The sequence below is a fragment of the Zootoca vivipara genome, chromosome 14 (assembly GCF_963506605.1).
Source record: "Zootoca vivipara chromosome 14, rZooViv1.1, whole genome shotgun sequence".
NCBI classification, from domain to species: domain Eukaryota; kingdom Metazoa; phylum Chordata; class Lepidosauria; order Squamata; family Lacertidae; genus Zootoca; species Zootoca vivipara.
This window is the reverse complement of record NC_083289.1, coordinates 5,850,713-5,872,206: the sequence shown is the minus strand read 5'-3', so window position 1 is coordinate 5,872,206 and position 21,494 is coordinate 5,850,713. Positions and strand designations below refer to the sequence as shown.

The window sequence follows — 21,494 nt, the reverse complement described above, 5'->3', positions numbered from 1 at the left end:
ACAGAAGACTCTTGATAACTTCACATTTGATACAACTATATAAATAAAGTAAAATTTAAAAACACCACAGCCTTTTCTGAGAGCTAGTGCAGTGTAGCAGCTGAGGGAGTGAGCTGGAACTCAGTTTTAAATCTTAACTGCAACTATGTCTTTGCCTGGTTGCCCTTTGGCAGTCCTTTTGGACCCGAAAGAGGGCAGAATCGGGATGGGGTGAAACGGGGCGCGCTTATGCGTGCTCCACACATGGGGGCTGGGGCTGGGCCCTCTGTGCGAAATGGTTGCCACCTGTACTAGGATAATACAAGACTCATGTTCTTAGGACTGTTGTAAGAGTTATGGAACTACCTCAGTGGCTGAGCGCCTGCGTTCAAGCCGTCAATTTCCAGGAGAGAATCCCCTGCCTGAAATCCTGGAGAGCTTGTGCTGAATTGGATGCCATACACCAGACATCCCCAAACCGCAGCCCTCCAGATGTTTTGGCCTACAACTCCCATGATCCCTAGCTAACAGGACCAGTGGTCGGGGATGATGGGAATTGTAGTCCAAAACATCTGGAGGGCCAAAGGTTGGGGATGCCTGCCATACACTGAGTGAGATGATTGGTCTATCTAGCTCAGTATTGTCAACACTGACTGGCAGCAGTTCTTGGATAAGATGCTTATGAAGGACAATTGTCTGGAGTTCTATGTTTAGAATACTATCATTCCCTCTTCTCTCCTCATATCCTTCTTCCTTTTCCTTTCTTGTTTTGATCTCTTTATTGTTATTACTGCATTTTGTGTACTAGAAATTGAACATAAAAGCAATTACCAGGGGGGGGGGAAATTAATTGGCAATGACTCCAGAATTCTAGACCTTCCCTTCTCTACATGGAGATGCTGCAGGCATAACCTAAGACCTTCTGCATGCAAAGTGCCCTAGATAGTTCTGTGCTAGCTGGTCATTTGTCTGACTTGTTAGAAGGCAGTTTCCTATGTTCTTGTGTGAAGTGTTGTGTTATGTTAAAACACCAATGCAAATACTTTATTTACTTTTATAATAATAATAATAATTTATTAATAATTTATTATTTATACCCCGCCCATCTGGCTGGGTTTCCCCAGCCACTCTGGGCGGCTTCCAACAAAATATTAAAATACAGAAATCCATCAAACATTAAAAGCTTCCCTAAACAGGGCTGCCTTAAGATGCCTTCTAAAGGTCTGGTAATTGTTATTCTCTTTGACCTCTGGTGGGAGGGCATTCCACAGGGTGGGCGCCACTACCGAGAAGGCCCTCTGCCTGGTTCCCTGTAACTTGGCTTCTTGTAGCGAGGGAACCGCCAGAAGGCCCTCGGCGCTGGATCTCAGTGTCCGGGCAGAACGATGGGGGAGGAGACGCTCCTTCAGGTATACTGGACCGAGGCCGTTTAGGGCTTCAAAGGTCAGCACCAACACTTTGAATTGTGCTCGGAAACGTACTGGGAGCCAATGTAGGTCTTTCAGGACCGGCGTTATGTGGTCTCGGCGGCCACTCCCAGTCACCAGTCTAGCTGCCGCATTCTGGATTAATTGCAGTTTTGCATTTGGCATGGGTGCCAGTAGCATTGTATTTTCTTTGGGGAACGGTGGGACTGAATTTAACACCTTTCTAGGGGGAACTGCTCTGGGGTAGAACTTCTGCAACCTCCCTGGCAAGATGACCCCTTAAATATTTTTAAACGCTTTGTGGGTTCTGTGTGTGTGTGTGTGTGTGAGAGAGAGAGAGAGAGAGAGGGGGGTGTACCATCCCTTAAATAATTAGTTGAAAAACCTGGATTAACTTAATTAACTCAAGTATAATCAGCATGAGAGCTTGAGAATTTTTTTCAGTTGTCTGAACACTTATAAGAAGTATTTAACTTAATAATAATAATAATAATAATAATAATAATAATAATAATAATAATCCGTCCTTCACCAAAATATTTCAGGATGGTTCACAAGATATTTGGAAATATTCTCTAAAACAGGAGACTGGAAACTGGAGGTGAAGGAAGATCACTGAGTGCTGTTGGGAAGGGGGAGGATGGAGAAGCTCTAAGTCTAAGTCCTATCCCTTGCCATCGGAAAATAATGGCTAAAATGTGTGAGACTAGAAACTTTTAATTTCACAGTGTGATGGCATTACCATTCTGGTGAGGCATTCAATAATTTTGGTGAGCACAGGTGTAATTAAATCCTTGGTATTGCCATTGGCAATTATTTTGCTATTAAATCTGTCACATATGCTTTGAAGTGTTAAATCAGTGTAAGAGACCACCAGTAAATTGTTGTAGTCTGTAGAAGATCTTAGAGCAAGACTTTCAGGGTGGCCACCCCTGTTCTATGGAATAGTATTCTTGTTGAGATATGACAGACTCCCACTATTTGCACTTTCCAGAAGCAATTGAAGATATTTGTGTTCTGACAGGCTTTCCCAGGTCTTTCCATTTGCTAGGGTTTTTGTCTTGTTTTAAATGTATTCGTAGGCTTTGTATTTTTCATTGTTCATAATTACCTTATATGCAAATTGCTTTGAGACAGTGTCTTAAAAGATTATTAATAAATTGACAACAAACAAACAAACAAACAACAACAACAACAACACATACCTAAAGGTTTAAGGACTCCTGGACAGTTAAGTCCAGTCAAACTTGACTATGGGGTGCAGTACTCACCTCACTTCAGGCCAAAGGAGCTGGCATTTGTCTACAGATAGATTTCTGGGTCATGAGGCCAGCATGACTAAACAGTGCAACAGGGCACTGTGACGAGTGCCAGAGCACACGGAAACGCTATTTACCTTCCTGCCTCAGCGGTACCTATTTATCTACTCGCACTGATATGCTTTCAAACTGCTAGGTTAGCAGGAGCTGTGACAGAGCAATGAGAGCTCATCCCATCACACGGACTCAAACTACTGGCCTTCCAATCAGCAAGCCCAAGAGGCTCAGTGTTTTAGACCACAACACCATCTGCTCCCTTACTAAAATGAATGAGTTAACAGAATGGGGGAGGGGGGACTTAGTGCATTTATCTGAGCTCACAAAAGCTATAGCAGACTTCCAGAATATAATCTATCTCTTGCTTGAATTTTTTTCATTCCAAAAATTCCCAGTTAATCAGTTTTCTCTCTCCTTTACAGTGAATATGATATTTATGGGTTTCAGACCGTCCCAGAGGATGATGAGGAAGAGAAGCTGGTAGCGAAGGTTCGGGCCTTGGATCTGAAATCCCTCTCCCTTACTGAAAACCAGGAGATGTCCACAGGGGTGAAGTGGGAAAACTATCTGGCTAGCACCATGAACAGGGAGATGGTACGCTCTGTGGAACTCAAGAACCTCATTCGGTGTGGGATTCCGCATGCCCACCGCTCCCAGATGTGGAAATGGTGCATTGGCTTGCATGTAAAGAAGTTCAGAGAACACATGGACCCAGGCTACTTCCAAGCACTGCTTCAGAATGCCCTGAAGAAGCAGAACCCGGCTTCAAAGCAGATAGAGCTAGATCTTCTGCGGACTTTGCCCAACAACAAGCATTACTCTTCTCTGACATCTGAAGGAGTGCAGAAGCTGCGGAATGTCTTGCTTGCATTTTCTTGGCGGAACCCAGACATAGGATATTGTCAGGGTCTCAACAGGTAGAATCTGTTTTCTTCATTTTCTGTAGTCATTTGGCATGTCTCACTTTTATTTAATTTTTAAAAAAGAAATATTTATTGTCATTTTGTTAGGAGAAACAAATTACATAGAGATTCCCCTTTATCTCCACAATAGGAACTGGTGATACTTATTGTTAAAGCAAAAGGCTGGGTGAGCTAAAATAGGAGTTAAAGGCGACGGCAAATGAGCTAAATGTGATTGTCATTTATGCCATATTCAAAGAGTCAGCTGTAGAAACGGGTTACTTATTTTGCTAATGTGAGCCCATGAAGTTTTCAGAATAGGTAAGATGTTAAGAGAGAGTTGCAAGGGTTCCAGTTCCATTTTGGCCCATAGAATTGAAGCTGAGTTATTAATCATATGTGTCAACTGTTTCAATTGGAAAGCCTCGTAATACAACTTAAGATTTGGGGTACCAAGACCTCCCTTCGTTCTTGGTCAATACAGGGTTAGACAGCACACCCTGCTTTCTTTACCTCCTGAAATAAAATTATCAATCAAGTGTTGCCATTTGAGCCAATTGAGAAAGAGGGATAGTTATGGGCAGGGCGTGAAAGAAAAATAGAGATTTATGAAGAATGCACATCTTCACAGCTCCAATTTGGCCTAACCAACTTAAATTTAAATGCTTCTGTAGCCTCATGTCGATATTCCCAAAATTCCTTCAGCAAAGTTGACATAACTCCATGGTTATAACTACTCTGAGATATCTGAATACACCACATAGCAATTTAAAATCAGAATTAGAGTGTAACCAGGTGTGTTCTGAAATCATGGAAATAGGAAACATCACTGATTTCTTTTAATTGATTTTTCATAGAATTGTAGAAGGTCATCTAGTTCACACCCATGTTCACACACACCCAGAAACCTTAGCAGACATACTAAGAGTCTTGTAGAGGCAAGAGAGCTCTTTTAGGATCATAGAACATTATTAGCAGATCGTGTGCAAATGTTTATGTTCAGTTCCCTGAATTTGGATATCTCTTAGATTTGTAGCTAAAGCCTCTATTGCCGCTGCAAATTGGAGTGGCAATAGTGGATAGCCTTGTTTGGTCCCTTGTTTGATTGTGAAATTTGTGGAGTTAACTTAGAATTCCGAATAAATATGCTCAGTTACCGGTAAATGTAAAAATCTGTTCCCAAACAACTCTTTGATAAGAGTCTCCTGAAATAACTCCATTCAATACAATCATAGGTCTTGAAGGTGTCTAGTGAAATTAAAGTTACAGAAGAATTACAATTACGTGCATGGTGAATTATATCTTGGTTTTATATCTTTATTTTATTCTGTGAACCACCCTGAGACCCCCGGGTATAGGGCAGTATATAAATTCAATAATAATAATAATCAGAACCCTTCTAATAGCATCAGCAATATTCCTTTGAGCAATAAACCAGATTGGTCTAGAGCTACAGGCAACTCCCAATTTACACAGTGGTTGTGTTCCAAGGCACTGCACACATACACTGAATTGTGTATACAGTGGTACCTCGACTTACAAAGACGATCCGTTCCGCAGGCGTCTAGGTAAGTCGAAGTCTTCAGTTGTCGAAGCGCCGCTTCTGCGCATGCGCCGACTGCGTGCGCCGCTTTGCGCAGGCGCAGAACGCACATGCAGCAAAAAGACTTCCGAAGTTGTTGACTTCGGAAGTTGAAACCTTCGGAAGTTGAATCGTTCGAATGTCGAGGTACCACTGTAATTGAAATACACATACCCTCTAAACCTCTGAAACCCCTAGAAAAACCCTTTAAAAAACCAGCAGTACTTACTAGATGGGCAGGAATTGTGGCAGTGGTGGCTCTCAGTCTTCCTCATCGTTGAAGGATGATGTGGAAACAGACAAAGGAATAGACCGGTATCCTGAAGTGCTTGGCTGCAATTCGGATGCACTTGCTGCTGCTGGTGGTGGTATTTTGCAGAGGAACATGGTGACGGACAGCTGGTGCTTTTGCCTCTTCAGCTGGTCAGACATCTCCCTTTATGGCTCCATGCTGTCTGTAAGTGCACACTGGATCATTAGGCTGCATTCTATGGAGAGGACATGCTGGGAGATGATGTCCTTCACCGTTTATGTCAAATGACCCCCAGCGACTCGGGACAAACAGCAATGCTTCTACTGGTGAAAGAGCTGGGACATAAGGGTTGAGATGGTCCCTGAGGTTCACCCTGGACCTAAGTTGTTCAGTGATATGTAAATTAATGCAGAAATCTTGAGCCTGGCTCAGTAGTAGATGGGCAGCCAGTCCAGATGTTTTAACAATTGGGTCATAGGTCATTGGCTATGTGCCCCTATCAGTGGTCTGGCTGCCACATTCTGCACCAGCTGGAGGTTTTAAACCAGGCCCGAGGGCAGCCCCACATAGAACACATTGCAGTAAACTAGCCTTGAGGTTCCCAATGGATGGATTATCCCTGTCCAGGATCCAGATGAAGCTGGTGAAATACGTATGCATATATGTTTAAACAAGCCAAGCAGCGCTCGTTTTAGCCCTTCTCTGTGGTCAATGCATATATTAGTGCCAATCACTTACCAGCATCAATTTTAATGGCACCCAGTCTTTTGCAGTTTTGTAATATAAGATGGTTCTGTTTTATCTTCTGTCTTTCAGACTGGTGGCAATTGCGCTTCTCTACTTGGAACAGGAAGATGCCTTTTGGTGCCTAGTCACAATAGTGGAGGTCTTCATGCCCCGGGACTATTATACTAAAACCCTTCTAGGCTCCCAGGTATGGAGTGTGCCAGCATGCAAATTCAGCCTCTAAAGGCCTAGTTCTCTCAAACACCAGAAGAGGAATCTTGGTAGGGGCTTAAGCAATAAGCTCTTTCTCCATACATGCAACAAATATACATCCCTGCATATAGAAAACTCACATACTGAAATGGAAGTTAGGCTAGAACCTGTTGCCCTGACTTGGTAGATTATTACACACAGGGGTCTTTCCTTTTGTTTTGCATGTAAAAGCATCCAGTCATGTGAATCTTCAGCTGCAATCTGGCTCTTGGTTACGAGCCTCATGCTTTTTTTGAGAATTAGACACACTAGTTGAAAGCACACAGTGCAAGTAGATAAATAGGTACCGCTCCGGCGGGAAGGTAAACGGTGTTTCCATGCCCTGCTCTGGTTCGCTGGAAGCGGCTTAGTCATGCTGGCCACATGACCCAGAAGCTGTACGCCACCTCCCTCGGCCAGTAAAGTGAGATGAGCGCCGCAACCCCAGAGTCATCCAGGACTGGACCTAATGGACAGGGGTTCCTTTACCCTTTACTAGTCGACTTGTATGTATTTAGATTTTTGCTCTTTCACACTGATAAATGTCCCTTCTGCCAATGTATATTAAATTTCTGCATATGGGGCTGTATGGTCTATAGAAATTATCCCTACTTTTAAGTGCCACCTTTTTAATCACATACCAATTTGCTTTGGCATTAGAGGTTCATTCACCTTCCTTTAAGGCCTTGTGAGGCTGCCATGTTTGTTTTTTTAAAAGGTACAGTGGTACCTTGACTTACGAACGACTTGACAACCGAATTTTTTGACTTGCGAATGGGGGTAATGGCCGCACCCTTACGAATGTGTCTACATCCAGAAAAAAACCCGCGGCGGTTTTAGATAGGGATTTTTCGACTTATAAATTTTTAGATAGGGTTGCTTTTACTTACGAATTTTTTTGTTTCCAATGCATTCCTATGGGAAATCGCATTTCTAATGGCGTTTTTCGACTCACGAATTTTTCGACTTATGAAGGTGCCTTCGGAACGGATTAAATTCGTAAGTCGAGGCACCACTGTAGTACTGTGTGTTCCATTTTTTCCTGAATGAGAGTTTTCCTTTGTCTTGCACTCCTTTAGGTTGACCAGAGAGTCTTCAAGGACTTGATGAGTGAGAAACTCCCTCGGCTGCATGCCCACTTTGAGCAATACAGAGTGGATTACTCGCTCATCACCTTCAACTGGTTCCTTGTTGTGTTTGTGGACAGTGTGGTCAGCGACATACTCTTCAAGATATGGGACTCTTTTTTGTACGAGGGGCCAAAGGTACATGGCATAACCCTGAATGTTTCTTGATGTTTGTAGAAATTGTGGGTAAAGCTGAGCTGAGATGCCACCCAGTGGGATGTTCTCTTGCCAAACAGTGAAATGAATAGGAGCTGTGCAATTGATCAGTTGTCTCACTCATTTCCATGTGCCTTGGGCAGGAGAATTTTCTGCTAGGTTGTGCCCTGTATCTCTCATGACTGGCGATGAAACAATTGCTTGAGGAAAGAAATTGAATTGCTGGCAGTGTTCAGACTAAGCTATGATTTAGCATAATGTGAATGAGCCTTAGACTTGTCTGTTCCCTCCCTCCAGTACAGCCATGAGGAGATAGGAAGTTTTGGTTTCTGTTTTAACTTACTGCAGTTTAATGTTATGGCTGCACCCTGGCCAGCTGTGTCCAGTCAACTATGACTGGACCTTGGTTTATGAAGTTGACTTGTTTCAATATAATGTAGTTCAGATTAATCACTGTTTAGGGTTCAGACATAATGCTAAACTGCAGCCAAGCCAGGGGACGGGGAGGAGAGGAAGGGGAATGAATGAACAGCCTGAATCTTGTTCACAATAGTTGAGTGTTATGTCTAGGGCTTGCCGATCAGAATGTCAGCGGTTCGAATCCCCGCGACGGGGTGAGCTCCCGTTGCTTGGTCCGAGCTCCTACCAACCTAGCAGTTCGAAAGCACGTCAAAGTGCAAGTAGATAAATAGGGAAGGTAAACGATGTTTCCGTGTGCTGCTCTGGTTCACCAGAAGCGGCTTTGTCATGCTGGCCACATGACCTGGAAGCTGTACGCCGGCTCCCTCGGCCAATAATGCGAGATGAGCGCAGCAACCCCAGAGTCGGTCACGACTGGACCTAATGGTCAGGGGTCCCTTTACCTTTTATGTCCAAACCAGGCCATTAAGTGTTAATGTTTTCTGAAGACTATATTTCATACTGCTTAGAGAATTTGATAGGATGAACTAAATTTACCTCTGGAAGGATATTAACAAATAGTTCTGTGTGAATTACATGAGACTCTGCTGTTGCGCTATAATTAAATATCTCACCAATCTCTGCTTTCTTTGTGAAAACTAGGGTTCTAGTCCTTGTGCCTTGAATGCATGTGGGCAGTGCCTCATGGAGTTTCTGAAGCCAACAGAGTGGGAAGCAAGACTAACCATAATTTTCTAGTAGTTGAGGGGATGAGGCTTTTGTGGCCTAAATAGTTAGTGATCTCTTCCATGCAGTTAACTGAAGTGGCAAGGAATTTTAAATACTGCTCATTCTCTTTTGTAACCTGATGTTTGTCAAACATTTAGGTAATGTTCCGGTTTGCTTTGGCGCTCTTTAAATACAAAGAGGAGGAGATCTTAAAACTGCAAGACTCAATGTCCATATTCAAGTACCTCAGATACTTCACTCGCACAGTCCTTGATGCTAGGTAAGGGCCTTTTGGGAAGCTGCTTGCTTAGAAAGAATATCTATGTTCTGTTTTGTTTTTATTTAAGTCTCTGACTTGACCTTCATTCCATGAGCTCAAATTAAAACAAATTAGTGTAAAGTTTTCTGTGCTGCCTAACTTTCCAAAGAAACTCAAGGCAACTAACAAATTGGTAACAAAATGCAGTGCTACCTCAGTTTAAGAACTGTCCTGTTTATGAAAGATTTGGTTTACAAACTCCGCAAAGCCAGAAGTAGTGTCCCGGTTTGCAAACTTTGCCTCAGTCTAAGAATGGAATCCGAACGGTGGAAGGGTGGCAGGAGGCCTCATTAGGGAAAGCGCGCCTCGGTTTCAGAACAGTTTCAGTTTAAGAACAGACTTCCGGAACGGATTAAGTTAATAAACCGAGGCACCACTGTAGTATAAAACAAACAATAATAGTCACTTAAAGCCCTATAATTCAACTGAACATTAACAAACTGAAAACAAACAACAGTTCCAGAACAGCCATCAAAATTGATTGGTTTGATATGATTTATTGTATTTCTTTGGGGTCAGTGTTCTTGAAGCCACCAACATGAGTCTGACCAAACTGTGAGAGGCAGTGGAAGACAGGAGTGCCTGGTGTGCTCTGGTCCATGGGGTCACAAAGAGTCAGACACGACTTAACGACTAAACAACAACAATGCTGCTTTTTATTCAAATACAGCATAAAAATAATACATAACAATTAACAAATCACCAATAAAACTATTTTAACCTATAAAATACTATTAGCAAAGCAGCAACTAAAAAATAAGCTGTCATTGACCGGCTGGATGCAGAGGAGTGGTGGGAGGGAAAAAGACCCGGAGCCAGGGGAGTGGTGGTGGGCGACCAGGAGTGGTCAGAGGGAGAAGACTGGGGGGAGGAGGTGTTGGAAGCTGAAGAGGCAACAGGGTTTAGTGAGCAGGAAGAGGCAGTGGCATAGGGCAGTCCAGAATCAGAGGCAGAAGTGGAGGCTGGAAGGTGTGGGGCAAGAGGCAGAGATCAGGCAAGCTGCTGAAGAAGCCAGGGGGTCTCCCCTTCCTGCTTAGACCTGCTCCCCTCCCCCCATATCTCCCAGAATCTGAAGAGGTATGAAGAGGGCAGAGCAAAGACAGACAAGGAGAAGAAGTCTCGGGTTGCTTCAGAAGAACCTGTGGGAGGAGGAGACTTAGAGAGCAATGGGAAGGCAAGGACCTTCAATCCTTGCAACTGCCTCATGGGGGCAAGACCTACTGGGAAGTGTATTACCAGCTGCCTAGCCTAGTTTTTAGAGCAAGGTGCAGGCAATAGGTTCTTCTGAATCACAGCAGATGGAGAACCAATAGGCCACCAGGTAAAGAAGAGGGCAGTTTATTAATGGATAAATATTAATAATATGACACTATAAGCTAGACTCTAAGCACAAATACAAACAGATACAGAGACAGATAAAGATAAATAATCATATAAGCTCAACTGCACGTCCTGCCAACTGCTAAGACTGCTCCTGACCCTTCAGGCTGGTGGGCAGGTGGTAAGTGAGCTGGTCCCTGCACCGCTGATTCTTCAGTCCCTCGTCAGTTCACCTTCAGTTCTTCTCCCTCTGGTTCCTTGGTTCTTCAGTGCTTCTTCTGGAACTCCCTCCTTTGCTGAGACGGGTAGCATTTATAGACATTGGACAGGCTCCACGCCAGGTTGTGCAGGTGCTCTTAACGATGTATACTTTCCTGCCTTCATATTTTTTGGGGTGAGCTAAGTTCATGTCTGGGCGCCAGCTCCATGGCTGGGTTGAGGTAGGCCTGTCACACAGTTGACTCCTTTCCTTATCAGGCCAGCTGGCTAGCCTCTGGTTGATGCCAACTTCTAATTATGCAAGTAGATTTATAGTCTTCTTCATTATACTGATAGATTTATAGTGGCATCTAGCGCTAAGTGCTCATTATAAATGGTATATCAGAAGCCCTCATTATATAGATTGATATAGCAAAGCTGCATTGGAAGCAAGCACACCACCTAGCAATTGCTTTCTGCCACTGCCACTACAGATAGATATATAAAGAGTTACTGCTGCAATTACCTTGATATCAGGAGACACCACTTACGGGCATTGTTTCGGAAATACAGGAAGAATTGCTGGTCTCGCTAGGCCTGAGCTGTTTTGCTTCTTCTTTGAATACAGAGTTAACTTTACTGACACCTGGAGAGTTATTGCTGACTGGCTCCCTGCTCCCAGTTCCAACCTTGACATAAGCCAAACATCACAATTACAGCAGATGCCATATTAACACATTATATACAGCATTTACAATCTATAAAACAATATTAACCCAAAAGGAACCCCAAAGCTAGCAATTAAACGAGTATCTGGCTGGCTACCCAAAAACCCCAGATTCTTACAACTACCTAAAGCAGTACAATGATGGGGCCTGACATGCCTTGCTTTTCCACAGATGGGTGCCACAATAGGAAAAAAAGGGGACGTTTTAGGTCTGAGTTGAACAACTTGGGCTTTAAAAAGCTCTAAATTAGCATTTATATTAAACTATAAGCAGGCAAAAGGAAATGTAAACAGTATTGATTTTTAATCTTCTCCATCCTTCTACAGTTGTACCTTGGTTGTCGAACGCCCTGGAGCTCAGACATTTTGGCTCCCGAACATCGCAAACCCGGAAGTGACTGTTCCAGTTTGCGAACTGTTTTTGGAAGCTGAATGTGTTGACAGGGCTTCCGCGGCTTCTGAATGGCTGCAGGAGCTTTCTGCAGCCAATCAGAAACTGCAATTTGGTTTTCAAATGTTTTGAAGGTGAACGGAATTACAGAACGGATTCCGTTTCACTTCCAAGGTACGACTGTATTCTACAGCTGACAGGACAGCTTATAAATACAATTAAAACCTTCAAAGCAGCATTAAATAGATATATCCAACATTATTAAATGCCTATGTAGGTAATAAGTGTTCCACTCCCCTGGGGCTGGGAAGACATAAGATTTGGCAGTGGTGAGAACATTCCACAGACGGTGCCACAACCAAACAGGCTCTGCCTCTGATCTTCAACCCCTGTGGGGGCACTTGGAGAAGGACTTCAGAAAATCACTTGAACATTAGGCAAGTTGATGTTGGGAGTAGATAGTGCATTGTGACTCCAGTGAAAAGGGATACATTCCTAGTCACTTATTGAAGGTACATGTCTGGTTATGTCCTGATCATTCTGGCAAGTGGGGTGGTGAATGTTTAAAAGGCAACTCAACACAGGAATAGCTTGGTCCCAGATTTTTCCCTCAGGAGTGACACCTGAGGTTTTCATTCAGAAACAGATGAATTGCCTTCTCTTCTCAGGAGACTTTTAGCCAACTTACATTGCATCATGTTCTTTCTTGTTTTGAAATGTACAGGCCCAGGTACTTGAGGTTGTTGACCACTAAGCAGTCCAACAAGATCTCAAAAACTCCAGTGATAGCCGTGTTCCTAAGTTGTAGGTGTCAAGCTCAATAAATGTGTTAGTTTGTTCCTGAAGGCCAAGGTTTAGAAACCTGACCTGACTTTCTGCATTGTTGACCTAGCAAAGTTGGAAACCTCCCATTCCCAACTAGAGCAGTCAGTCCTTTTCAAGCACTATCTATGGTGCTGGAATATAGCACCCCCTGGCCGATTAAATTCAACTAGCTACAGTCAGACTTCTGAACTCTTCATAGACTTGATGTCATTGTTTATGCTGTTCCTGCCTCCACCACATGGACCCCAATCATACATTACAGTACTAACGCAAATACAAAACTTTTTCTATAATACAGACACTAGCTGTGCCCATTTTACACACAAAGTAGTATAAGTTCTTTAAGATTTTTGTGATGCATAAGTAATGGGGAGAATTATGGGGAAATGCTGCAGGAGCTCATCTTCCTGATAAATGTGCATTTAGGTTCATTGAGTACAGTGAAGTTACACTGAAACAGCAAGAAGTTTTTTCTAGGCAGAGATAGATAGATGTACTTTTTTCTTTGTTTACAAAAGTGCATGCCTTGTTTCTTTTTTCAAGTTGTAGTTCTTTGTTTGTTTTTTACCTTTGAAAATGATGTATACTTCTAGGCAGATTTTGAGAGGGAAATAAGCAAACAGCATCCAGTTCCTCTTTGCCACGACAGATGAAATGTTTCATCATAAACAAAGGAGACAGAATGATGAGAAACAGCTGGAACCTGCAGCACTGCTTGAGTAGACCAAGCATGGCTTCATACTTCTCAGGAACATGAGACTTCCTCTCTTTGTAAACCGGATCTAGACTTGGATCTGCAGCTAATTTCTACAAGCTGGGAGCATTTGAGCAATTTTAATTTTGCAAATTGTGTGTCCAGTTAAATTTAGGAACGTGAGAGAGGCTTTGGTGGGGTTTTTTTTTTAGCAAAGTTACCCAAGTAGGTTAGCAGACTTGCACTGAATGATACATATTTGGGGTCAACAGACTTCTAACTTGCAGAATCTGCTTTGTGGGAGTCAGAAATCCTTGCTAATCTACTGCAGATCACTCCCAATCTACTTTATGCCACCTATTATTTAACGAGGCAAATTTAGGCAGTGGCGGGGGGTAATCTCTTTTGCACACTCCTTCCACATCTTTAGTGGGTTTACATTTACACTTCGTTGCCCTTTAGATTTCAGCTCCATGAAAAGCAGAAACGTTAAGACCTCATCTATTCCATATTCTCAACATTTTTCCAACCATGGCCACATTCCAACCTTGTTTCCTTTCTGTGCCCCCCCATGGGCGTAGCCAAGGCGTGCAGGGGGGCAGCTGCCCCCAGTAAGTAAAAATCAATACAAAAGCCCCTCCCCAAATCTATGCTCATGTCCCCTCCCGTCCTAGAAAGGTAGCTATTTAAATGTTTTGTTTGTAAACCCCCTGCAATGTAGGAAACTCCGCTAAAGCATCCATGCCAGGTGGCCATCCTACCTCTGCTTAGAAACCTCAAGGAATGAGAGTCCAGAACCTCCAGAAGTAAACAACACTTATTTGACCCCAGTTATTTGACACAGAGGAAACCTACAGATTTAGTCCAAAAGGTGCACAGGGAGTTCTGAATATATGAGAATTTTAAAAAGCAAGTGGCCCTCACTGACATGGTGCAAAAATATACTATCATCCAGAGGAGCCCTGGCTGCCTAGATAAAACACTATAGCCCCACATGCCCTTACCTGGGAGTAAGGCCCACTGAACTCAGTGTGGCTTTCTTCTTCTTTTGGGGGAAGAGGGGGAAAAGACATATTTTTAACAAACACTTCATAGCAAATGGCACTGCACAATTCTTCATATCAAGATGCCAGAAACCCATTCTTCCTTTTAGACGTCCATTCATATGAACACTTTTCTAGCATAAATTCAAAACTTTTAATTATATGGGGAAGTACACTCTTGCAGTTAAAAACCAGAACTAAGGAGGCAAAACTAGCTCTGGGGACACACCACATAGTTTTAATATAGTGAATGTCTAGCCTGTCCTGATCACTGAAATATCAGGACAACGAGAATAATGGCAAGTGTGGCTTTCATCTGAGTAGACATATAGTTATTTACTAGATGCAAGTCAGCAGCACCAGATGACCCCACTCAGCTAGGTGCTGGGGTGGATTTTACCCTGCACCTTGCAGAGCTGGGCCAACGCTGCCAACAGGCCCTCTGTCCCTCGGCAACATCCGAAGGCCCTGATCTGCTAGGGCCCTGCACTCTGCAGAGTTGGGCCCAGCACTGGCAGCAGCAACAAGCAGCTCCAGCTCGCCCAGCCCTGCCCATTGCTACCGCACTAATGTGACCTGGGGTTTTGGATCGCAGGCTCTACTGGTCAAAATGGGACACTCAGCTATCCCTATCTCACTATGGAAATAAACCAGGGCTGCTCCAAGAAAAAGCATGTGGTGAAAAGGAGCATTGGACCCTGGTGGGCTGCCCCCTTACCCACTTGTGATTGGCCAAGCGGATAGCCAATTAATCAGGACCTTTTTTTATTCCCATCACCTCTCACTTCCCTCTGTGCCCCCCATTTGCGTGATTTTCACGTGCCCCCTTGGAATATCCTGCCCCCACAGAGGGCCATATGGCCACTGGTTGGGAAACACTGGTCTAGCCCACTTACAAACAAAAATGAGCAAGGAGTCCCTGTGCCAGGCTCCCCCATCCCTGGTTATCATTTGTTCATGAGTTTTGTGCTGGTTATCATTTGTTCATGAGTTTTGGGAGTGTGTTGCAACAGCAGAAATCTGTTTGGGACTGAACTTTGGTGGATTACACAACAAACCCTTTTTAAAGGAATGTGGTTGGTCATCTGTATTTTCTTTTTTCTTTTATCCCAGGAAACTTATCAGTATTGCTTTTGGGGATCTGAATCCCTTTCCATTGCGCCAGATAAGAAATCGGAGGGCCTACCACCTGGAGAAAGTCCGCCTGGAGCTCATGGAACTTGAAGCCATTCGGGAAGACTTCTTGCGTGAGCGAGAAACTAACCCAGATAAAAGGGACCTCATTAGTGATGATGAAGAAGATGGTTGAGGAAGCCCCAGGGGACAAGACTCTTTCTGGAAGCTTGACCAAAGTTTTGTGAAGTGGCCTCTTCCGTAAGGATCCAGCAAAACTAAGCAACATCAGCTGGAAATTTGCAGGACAGATTTCCAAGTCTTTAGCATGCCGTTGCAGAAATCTCCACCCCCTGCTAAAATTTCTCTTTCCATTTCTCTTTTTTTGCCAGAGTGTTAAAGAGCACTTTTTCTTGCACCTTGCATCTGAGCTGCCGCTTTCCCCCTTCTCTGAAGGACTCATTTTTGAAGTGCCTACACATAGGAAGCAGTAGCGCAAAGTCCTTAATCTTTTTAATATCCACCATCTTACACTTATTTCCCGGTTGCTTTCCCCAATCTTTCCCCTGCCCCAAAATCCATTTGGGAGAATCGCTCCTCATTAGCCTTGAGAATATTGAACTAAGCTGGCATTTTTCATTGGCAGTCCACCTATGTTTGTTTAAAACCAGCCCAAATATTGACAGTTCTTCAGCATATCTGTGCACGTACTTAAAAACCATGAAAATGTGAAGAGGCTGCATGGAGCCAGTCAAAAGCCTTTCAGTGCTTTTGCCAGGGAGCAAAGTCCTCTGAAGACATCATTCCATTGGTCCTAGTGGCTCTGTTTTTAGCAAGAAGAATTGCTGACGTCTGTTTTCACATAGTGCTAAATGAGCACCTTGAGGACTATTAATAAGGCTGCCTTGGACACCATTGGTCTATCTCACTTTAAGAACTGTGGAAGGCAAGAAGTAGTTCTGCTGGAAGAGTTTTCTCTGGGTACTATGGGAATGAAATAAATTGTGCTTTCTCCCTTACATGATACTCTTAAAGGCATAGGAGTCCTCTCCAGGATGGCAGAAGGATATGTTGTGTTTTGCCAGCACCTACCTGTTCTGGCCAGGTGAGGGTGCTCTTGCCTGATGGGCTTCCCCCTCCATGTAATCCCAATGAGCACTTGATCCTTGGAGATTTATATTGAGATGCATTTTTTTTATGAGTGGCAGATTGCTCAACTAAGCAATCATATTGGCTTGACTTAATGACCTGTGAAAGTGCTATAAATTCACCTGATTTTTCTGCCACAGAGAGGTTTGGCTAAGATTAACCCTAAAAGAATCAAACAATGTGAATTGTGTATTTCCTATCTCTTATGAAAGGTTTAATTTCTGATAATATTTAAACTTGTTTTTTCTTTTTCTTTCTGCACCTCTGTACTTCTTTCTGTTGCACATTTTTAGGTGCTTGGCTCCTGTCATTTTGCTGAAACTTAACGCCAGTGAAATTACAGGTGGATTCCTTCTATTGTATTATTCTGATCTTTGCAGAAATATGTGTTATCTTAGATACAGTTGATGAACCTGGAGAAAATGAAGGCAGGTGGTTCAGGTGGTTCATTTTTTTGAGGGATGGGTGTTCTTTTTCATTATTAAAGATGACTGTTCTGAGACTCTCCCCTTCATCTTTCCCACACTTGATGTGCCTTTTTATTAGGCAGTATAATTCTCAAGAAAAAAAGGTAGACTACAGTGTGGAGAAGGGAAAAGTAATACCCCAACTTGCCTTATTAGAAGAAGATACGGATATGAATGCAATAATAATAATTTTATTATTTATGTAAAAAAGAATTCCTTCCTTACATGCTCTCCTTCCAAAAGTCGCCATGGCCTTTTCAGCCCTGGGGATGTTTACCTTCATCCGACAAGTGGCCTGCAGTCAAGATTCCTTTCTCTGAAGAACAGTTTCCTCCTCTGCCACCTTGTAAGCTGCTCTTGACAGCAAAGGCTTAGAGATTGTTTGCAGGAGTGGCGTGCAGGGAATGCGGAGAGAAAGAGCACCTCTCTACCTATGCGCAAGAATCTGTGAGCATGTTATAAAGCCTCTTTTTCCAGACTGTGGCCATTCTCTTTCTGATGGTTTCTAAAACGTATCATCAATTGACAATTTTGTTGTGGGGTTTTTGGAGCTAGGGAATATTTTGGCCATGAAATTTTCACCTGTGCTCATAGCAGTGCAAGAGTGTACCATTTTATTTCACTCTTTATTTCATGTGGCATGTCAGCTTGGTACTATCTGGCAGCACTCAGTCCTTTGACGGCAGGATCGGAACCATCCGTGGGGCAAGCAAGGGAGGACACAGGAGATAGATACAGTGCAAGCTGAACAGATGGGCCTCGGAATACATTAGTGCCACTTACCATTTTTAAATACATTGTACCTGAATAATACTAAGATTCCTCTGTGTATTACATGTACTGTATCTTCAATTCCTGTTGTAAGAAGTGTTGAAAACCACAGATGGAACCACTTGGATTTATGCCAGGCTGTCAGATTTTCTTAACTGTCTTCTGATAGGGCTGAAAGAGTCTCAAACCAAATGTGGGGTAGAATATTTTTGTTTTCTTAGCACTTGCTTGTTAAAGGGGATCCATCTGTGTTCTTTGAAACTCCAATATTTGGATAGTGAATAGTAGTTGAAACACCTGACTTTTATATGCTTGAAGAATTCCCACAAACAACTAAACATAGGTGATGGTGGAGAGTGAAGACAACACCCATTGTGCCAATGTTATTTTGTAGGCTGCTGCAAATCCTCCTCAGTTTTGTAGCATCTTTGTTATTACTTACCTTGAATCTACTAGATTGTTAAGGATGTTCGACTAGTTAAACAGAAAAAAATCGATTATTGCAAATGCTGTTATTGCCACTGCAAAGACGGTTATGTTCAGTGCACCTGAACTCACATGTGAAAGAGTTATCCCCCCCCCCCCGGGGGGGGGGGTTGGACCCACTTTGGAAATTGGATGACAAGCTCCTGCTGCCTGACATTTGTATGCTGGCCTAGAAATCAAACCCATGAGACAGACCACAGTTCTGTGAGATGATTCCAAGCCTCAAACTTTAGGATCGAACAAGGCAAGAATATTTGAAAACCTAAGAGCAGAGATCAACAAAGAAAGTTTGAACAACTTATATTTTAAATTCTACACTTTATATAGATACATATAATCTTTCTTTTTGGTTCTGAAAATTAGATGTATCTGATTTTTTTTTCTCAATAAAGTTTTTCAAAAAAGAAAAAGAAAAAGAAAGTTTGAACAACCGCCCCCTGCCCCCCGCCACTCAATATGTGCCATCTTTTTCAGGTCTCATTTACTGCAATGAGGTTTTTCTGGTTACTCTTTCTTTTTTTGTAAAGAATTTCAAAATGTGTTACATATTATATATGCAAAGTATCTTATGCATGATTTCTCTTTTAAGTATTGTATAATCCACACCACTGAAGCAGTTTGTGCAAGTTTCCAAATCACAGACCAATTTTTTATTACACTAGAGGCAGAGAGAATGGGGATCAAGCAGTACATGTCTAGCCCTTTACTGCACAGTAGGCAGATTTTCTCTATAGTTGTCAAGTGCTACTCAGTAGGCAGAAACTGATCATGCCCAGTCCCCTTAATCTAGAACAGTATTTGCCAACCTGGAGCCTTTCATGTGTGTTGGACTACAACTCAAATTAGCCCCAGCCAGCACACCCTACAATGCTGGGTCTCATGAGAGTTGTACTCCAAAACATCTGGAGGGCGCTGAGTTGGCCAGGGCTGAGCTGGAGCATCTTTTGTGCAAGCCTGGCTAAAATGAATAGGAAGTGTGGATGAGCCTTCCTCTTTTGAGTGGGGCTTACATGGAATATGTTCCTACTGGAAAGTCCCTTGTTAAACATTGAACTTGAACAACTCTTTCCTCTTCCTACAGCTGTAGTTGTCTTCTGCATTAGCATGAGGAATTAGGCTTGTCGTTTGTCCAAGCCATTACAAACCACTACTTAGTCAATTTGACAAACACATTCATAATCATGCTTTGCTTTGGTCCCTCATGAAGAAATTTAAAAACTTGTTTCTCTTTTGGTGTTGTTAAACTTTTGTACAGCTCTTAAATCATCCCTTGGGAAGTATTATGTATTAGAAACAACCAGGGATGTTGGCACAATGGTTGCATCCTTGAACTGTAACCTGGTTCTGTACTGGAAATCTTTGCCAAAAATAATAAAAATCAGTAATTTTGTAATGCTTTAGTTTGACTTTGTTGCTAAATTGAGACTGATAGCGATTTTATATCCGGCGTGGGTGTTCTGGGACTCTTTCCAGGGCCTTCAGGCTGGAAGGTTCTGGGGGATACTTAAGCCTCATTCAGTACCAATAGGAGCAAAATATTACTCTGCCTGGGAAGAGCTTGGTCTGGGAAGCAGCAGTTGATGTGGCTGGTGGAGATGACAGTGGGCGGAAGACCAGCATATGCATCCTTTTGGAGGAAGCCTGAGATTCTTCACACAGCCATGTTCTAGCGTTTTCTCAACCCTTCTTTCCTGTGCTGAGAGTGGGGGAGGGGAAGGAGCGGAATCAGGATTAATCTGTTGCAGAGCAGGAGATGCACCCCCTGCTCCTTCTCTTATCAGCGTCTGTGGCTACCTCAAGCTTCTCCCCTTCACTCTCACTCTCTGCTGATGATTCCTCCCTTTCCCACCAGTCTGAACCTGGTTCAGAATCCCATTCCCCGTCAGGTGCCTCCTGGACTACTGGCTGCCACCAGTCTTCCTTGTCCAGCCAGTCCTTGACATTAAACTTCTCTGGCCAGTACCAGAATGTTACCTGCTGCCATTGAGAGACTTGGGAAGGAGTGATCCAATCTAAATGTTGGTGATGGTCAGGGTGCCCAGGTAACCCTAGAGCAGATCAGAGCATGTTCATCTCAGCGATGGCAGTAACATTGCCATTTTACTTCCCATCATGCTTGACATGCCTTGCTTTTCAGTAGCACCAGTTAATTTGTGGGGCTGGTGGACATTTAAAAAGATATGCCAAGTGGGGCCTGCAGCCCGGCAGTTTCTTGATGCTAAGGCACTGGGATTTTGGTTCCAGCCTTCTGGTGACTTTGGAATTTCAGGCTGAGACCTTTTTCCCAGGCCTAAATTTTCTTTAAAATTTTAGTAGAACAAGGCTGGCAAGACTCCTTCTGAAGGAAGTTTTGCTAAGTTTTCATCCCACCACAGAAAAGGCTCTGAAGTGAGAGCTTTATCCAGGATTATTGCTTTGTCCATGATACAAAGCAATAGGGTGTCTGTTGTTCCCGACTTTACAGAGAACAGCCCTCTCTGGTTTAAGAAATGATCGCCAACAAAGTACTTCCATTAGCACAAGGAAGCACTTCGTGGCTTAGCAACAGGGCTTCTTCCTGCACTAGGGTTGCCAGGTCAGGAGCATCCCAAGAGGTGGTCCCTGGTGATTCTTCCTCTGCAGTCCCTCTCACCACTGAGCTCTAGAGACGGAGGTAAATTTGGAGAGGGGAGGGAGACAGACTTCCCATCACAAGATATGCAATAATTGCCATCACCTCCTGTCAAGCTGAAACATGCAAGCTGCACACATAGTCTTCTAATGAAAAAAATGTGGTTTTGTTTTTAAGGCACTCTCACAAACTTTGATATTCAAGCCCTACCTTTGCCACCCAAACCATGATTATGAAATGCAAGAATCTGGCCTTTTATGCCTCATGTCTTTGTAGCTGTAACTGGCTGTATTCAAGTTTTTGTGCCTTAGGGTGGACATATTTTGTAAGAAAAAAATTATGTACAAATATAAAAAAGGAAGAGCAGAAAGGGACTTAAGTTTCCTGTCAACAATTAGCAGCACAGCGGGTGGCACGGTGGTCTAAACCACTGAGCCTTGGGCTTCCTGATCAGAAGGTTGGTGGTTTGAATCCCCACGATGGGGTGAGCTCCCGTTGTTTGGTCCCAGCTCCTGCCCACCTAGCAGTTCAA

At 43.2% G+C, this 21,494-nt stretch overlaps 1 protein-coding gene and 1 non-coding gene across 2 annotated transcripts in view; one reads left to right on the top strand and one right to left on the bottom strand.

Annotated features, from left to right (window-relative positions):
* The window catches only part of TBC1D2B (TBC1 domain family member 2B), a 46,521-nt gene extending 26,777 nt beyond the window's left edge, over nucleotides 1-19,744 (top strand). Inside the window, exons 9-13 of the mRNA XM_035130903.2 lie at nucleotides 3,145-3,639; nucleotides 6,276-6,393; nucleotides 7,517-7,702; nucleotides 9,007-9,128; nucleotides 15,479-19,744. Coding sequence (XP_034986794.1) covers nucleotides 3,145-3,639; nucleotides 6,276-6,393; nucleotides 7,517-7,702; nucleotides 9,007-9,128; nucleotides 15,479-15,674 — 1,117 coding nt within the window. The 3' untranslated portion in view covers nucleotides 15,675-19,744. The remainder of the gene's footprint in view (nucleotides 1-3,144; nucleotides 3,640-6,275; nucleotides 6,394-7,516; nucleotides 7,703-9,006; nucleotides 9,129-15,478) is intronic.
* Nucleotides 14,535-14,668, bottom strand: LOC118093335 (small nucleolar RNA SNORA72). The gene has a single exon (XR_004693626.1). It is a non-coding gene; the product is annotated as a small nucleolar RNA SNORA72 (small nucleolar RNA).
* Nucleotides 19,745-21,494: the final 1,750 nt, after the last annotated feature.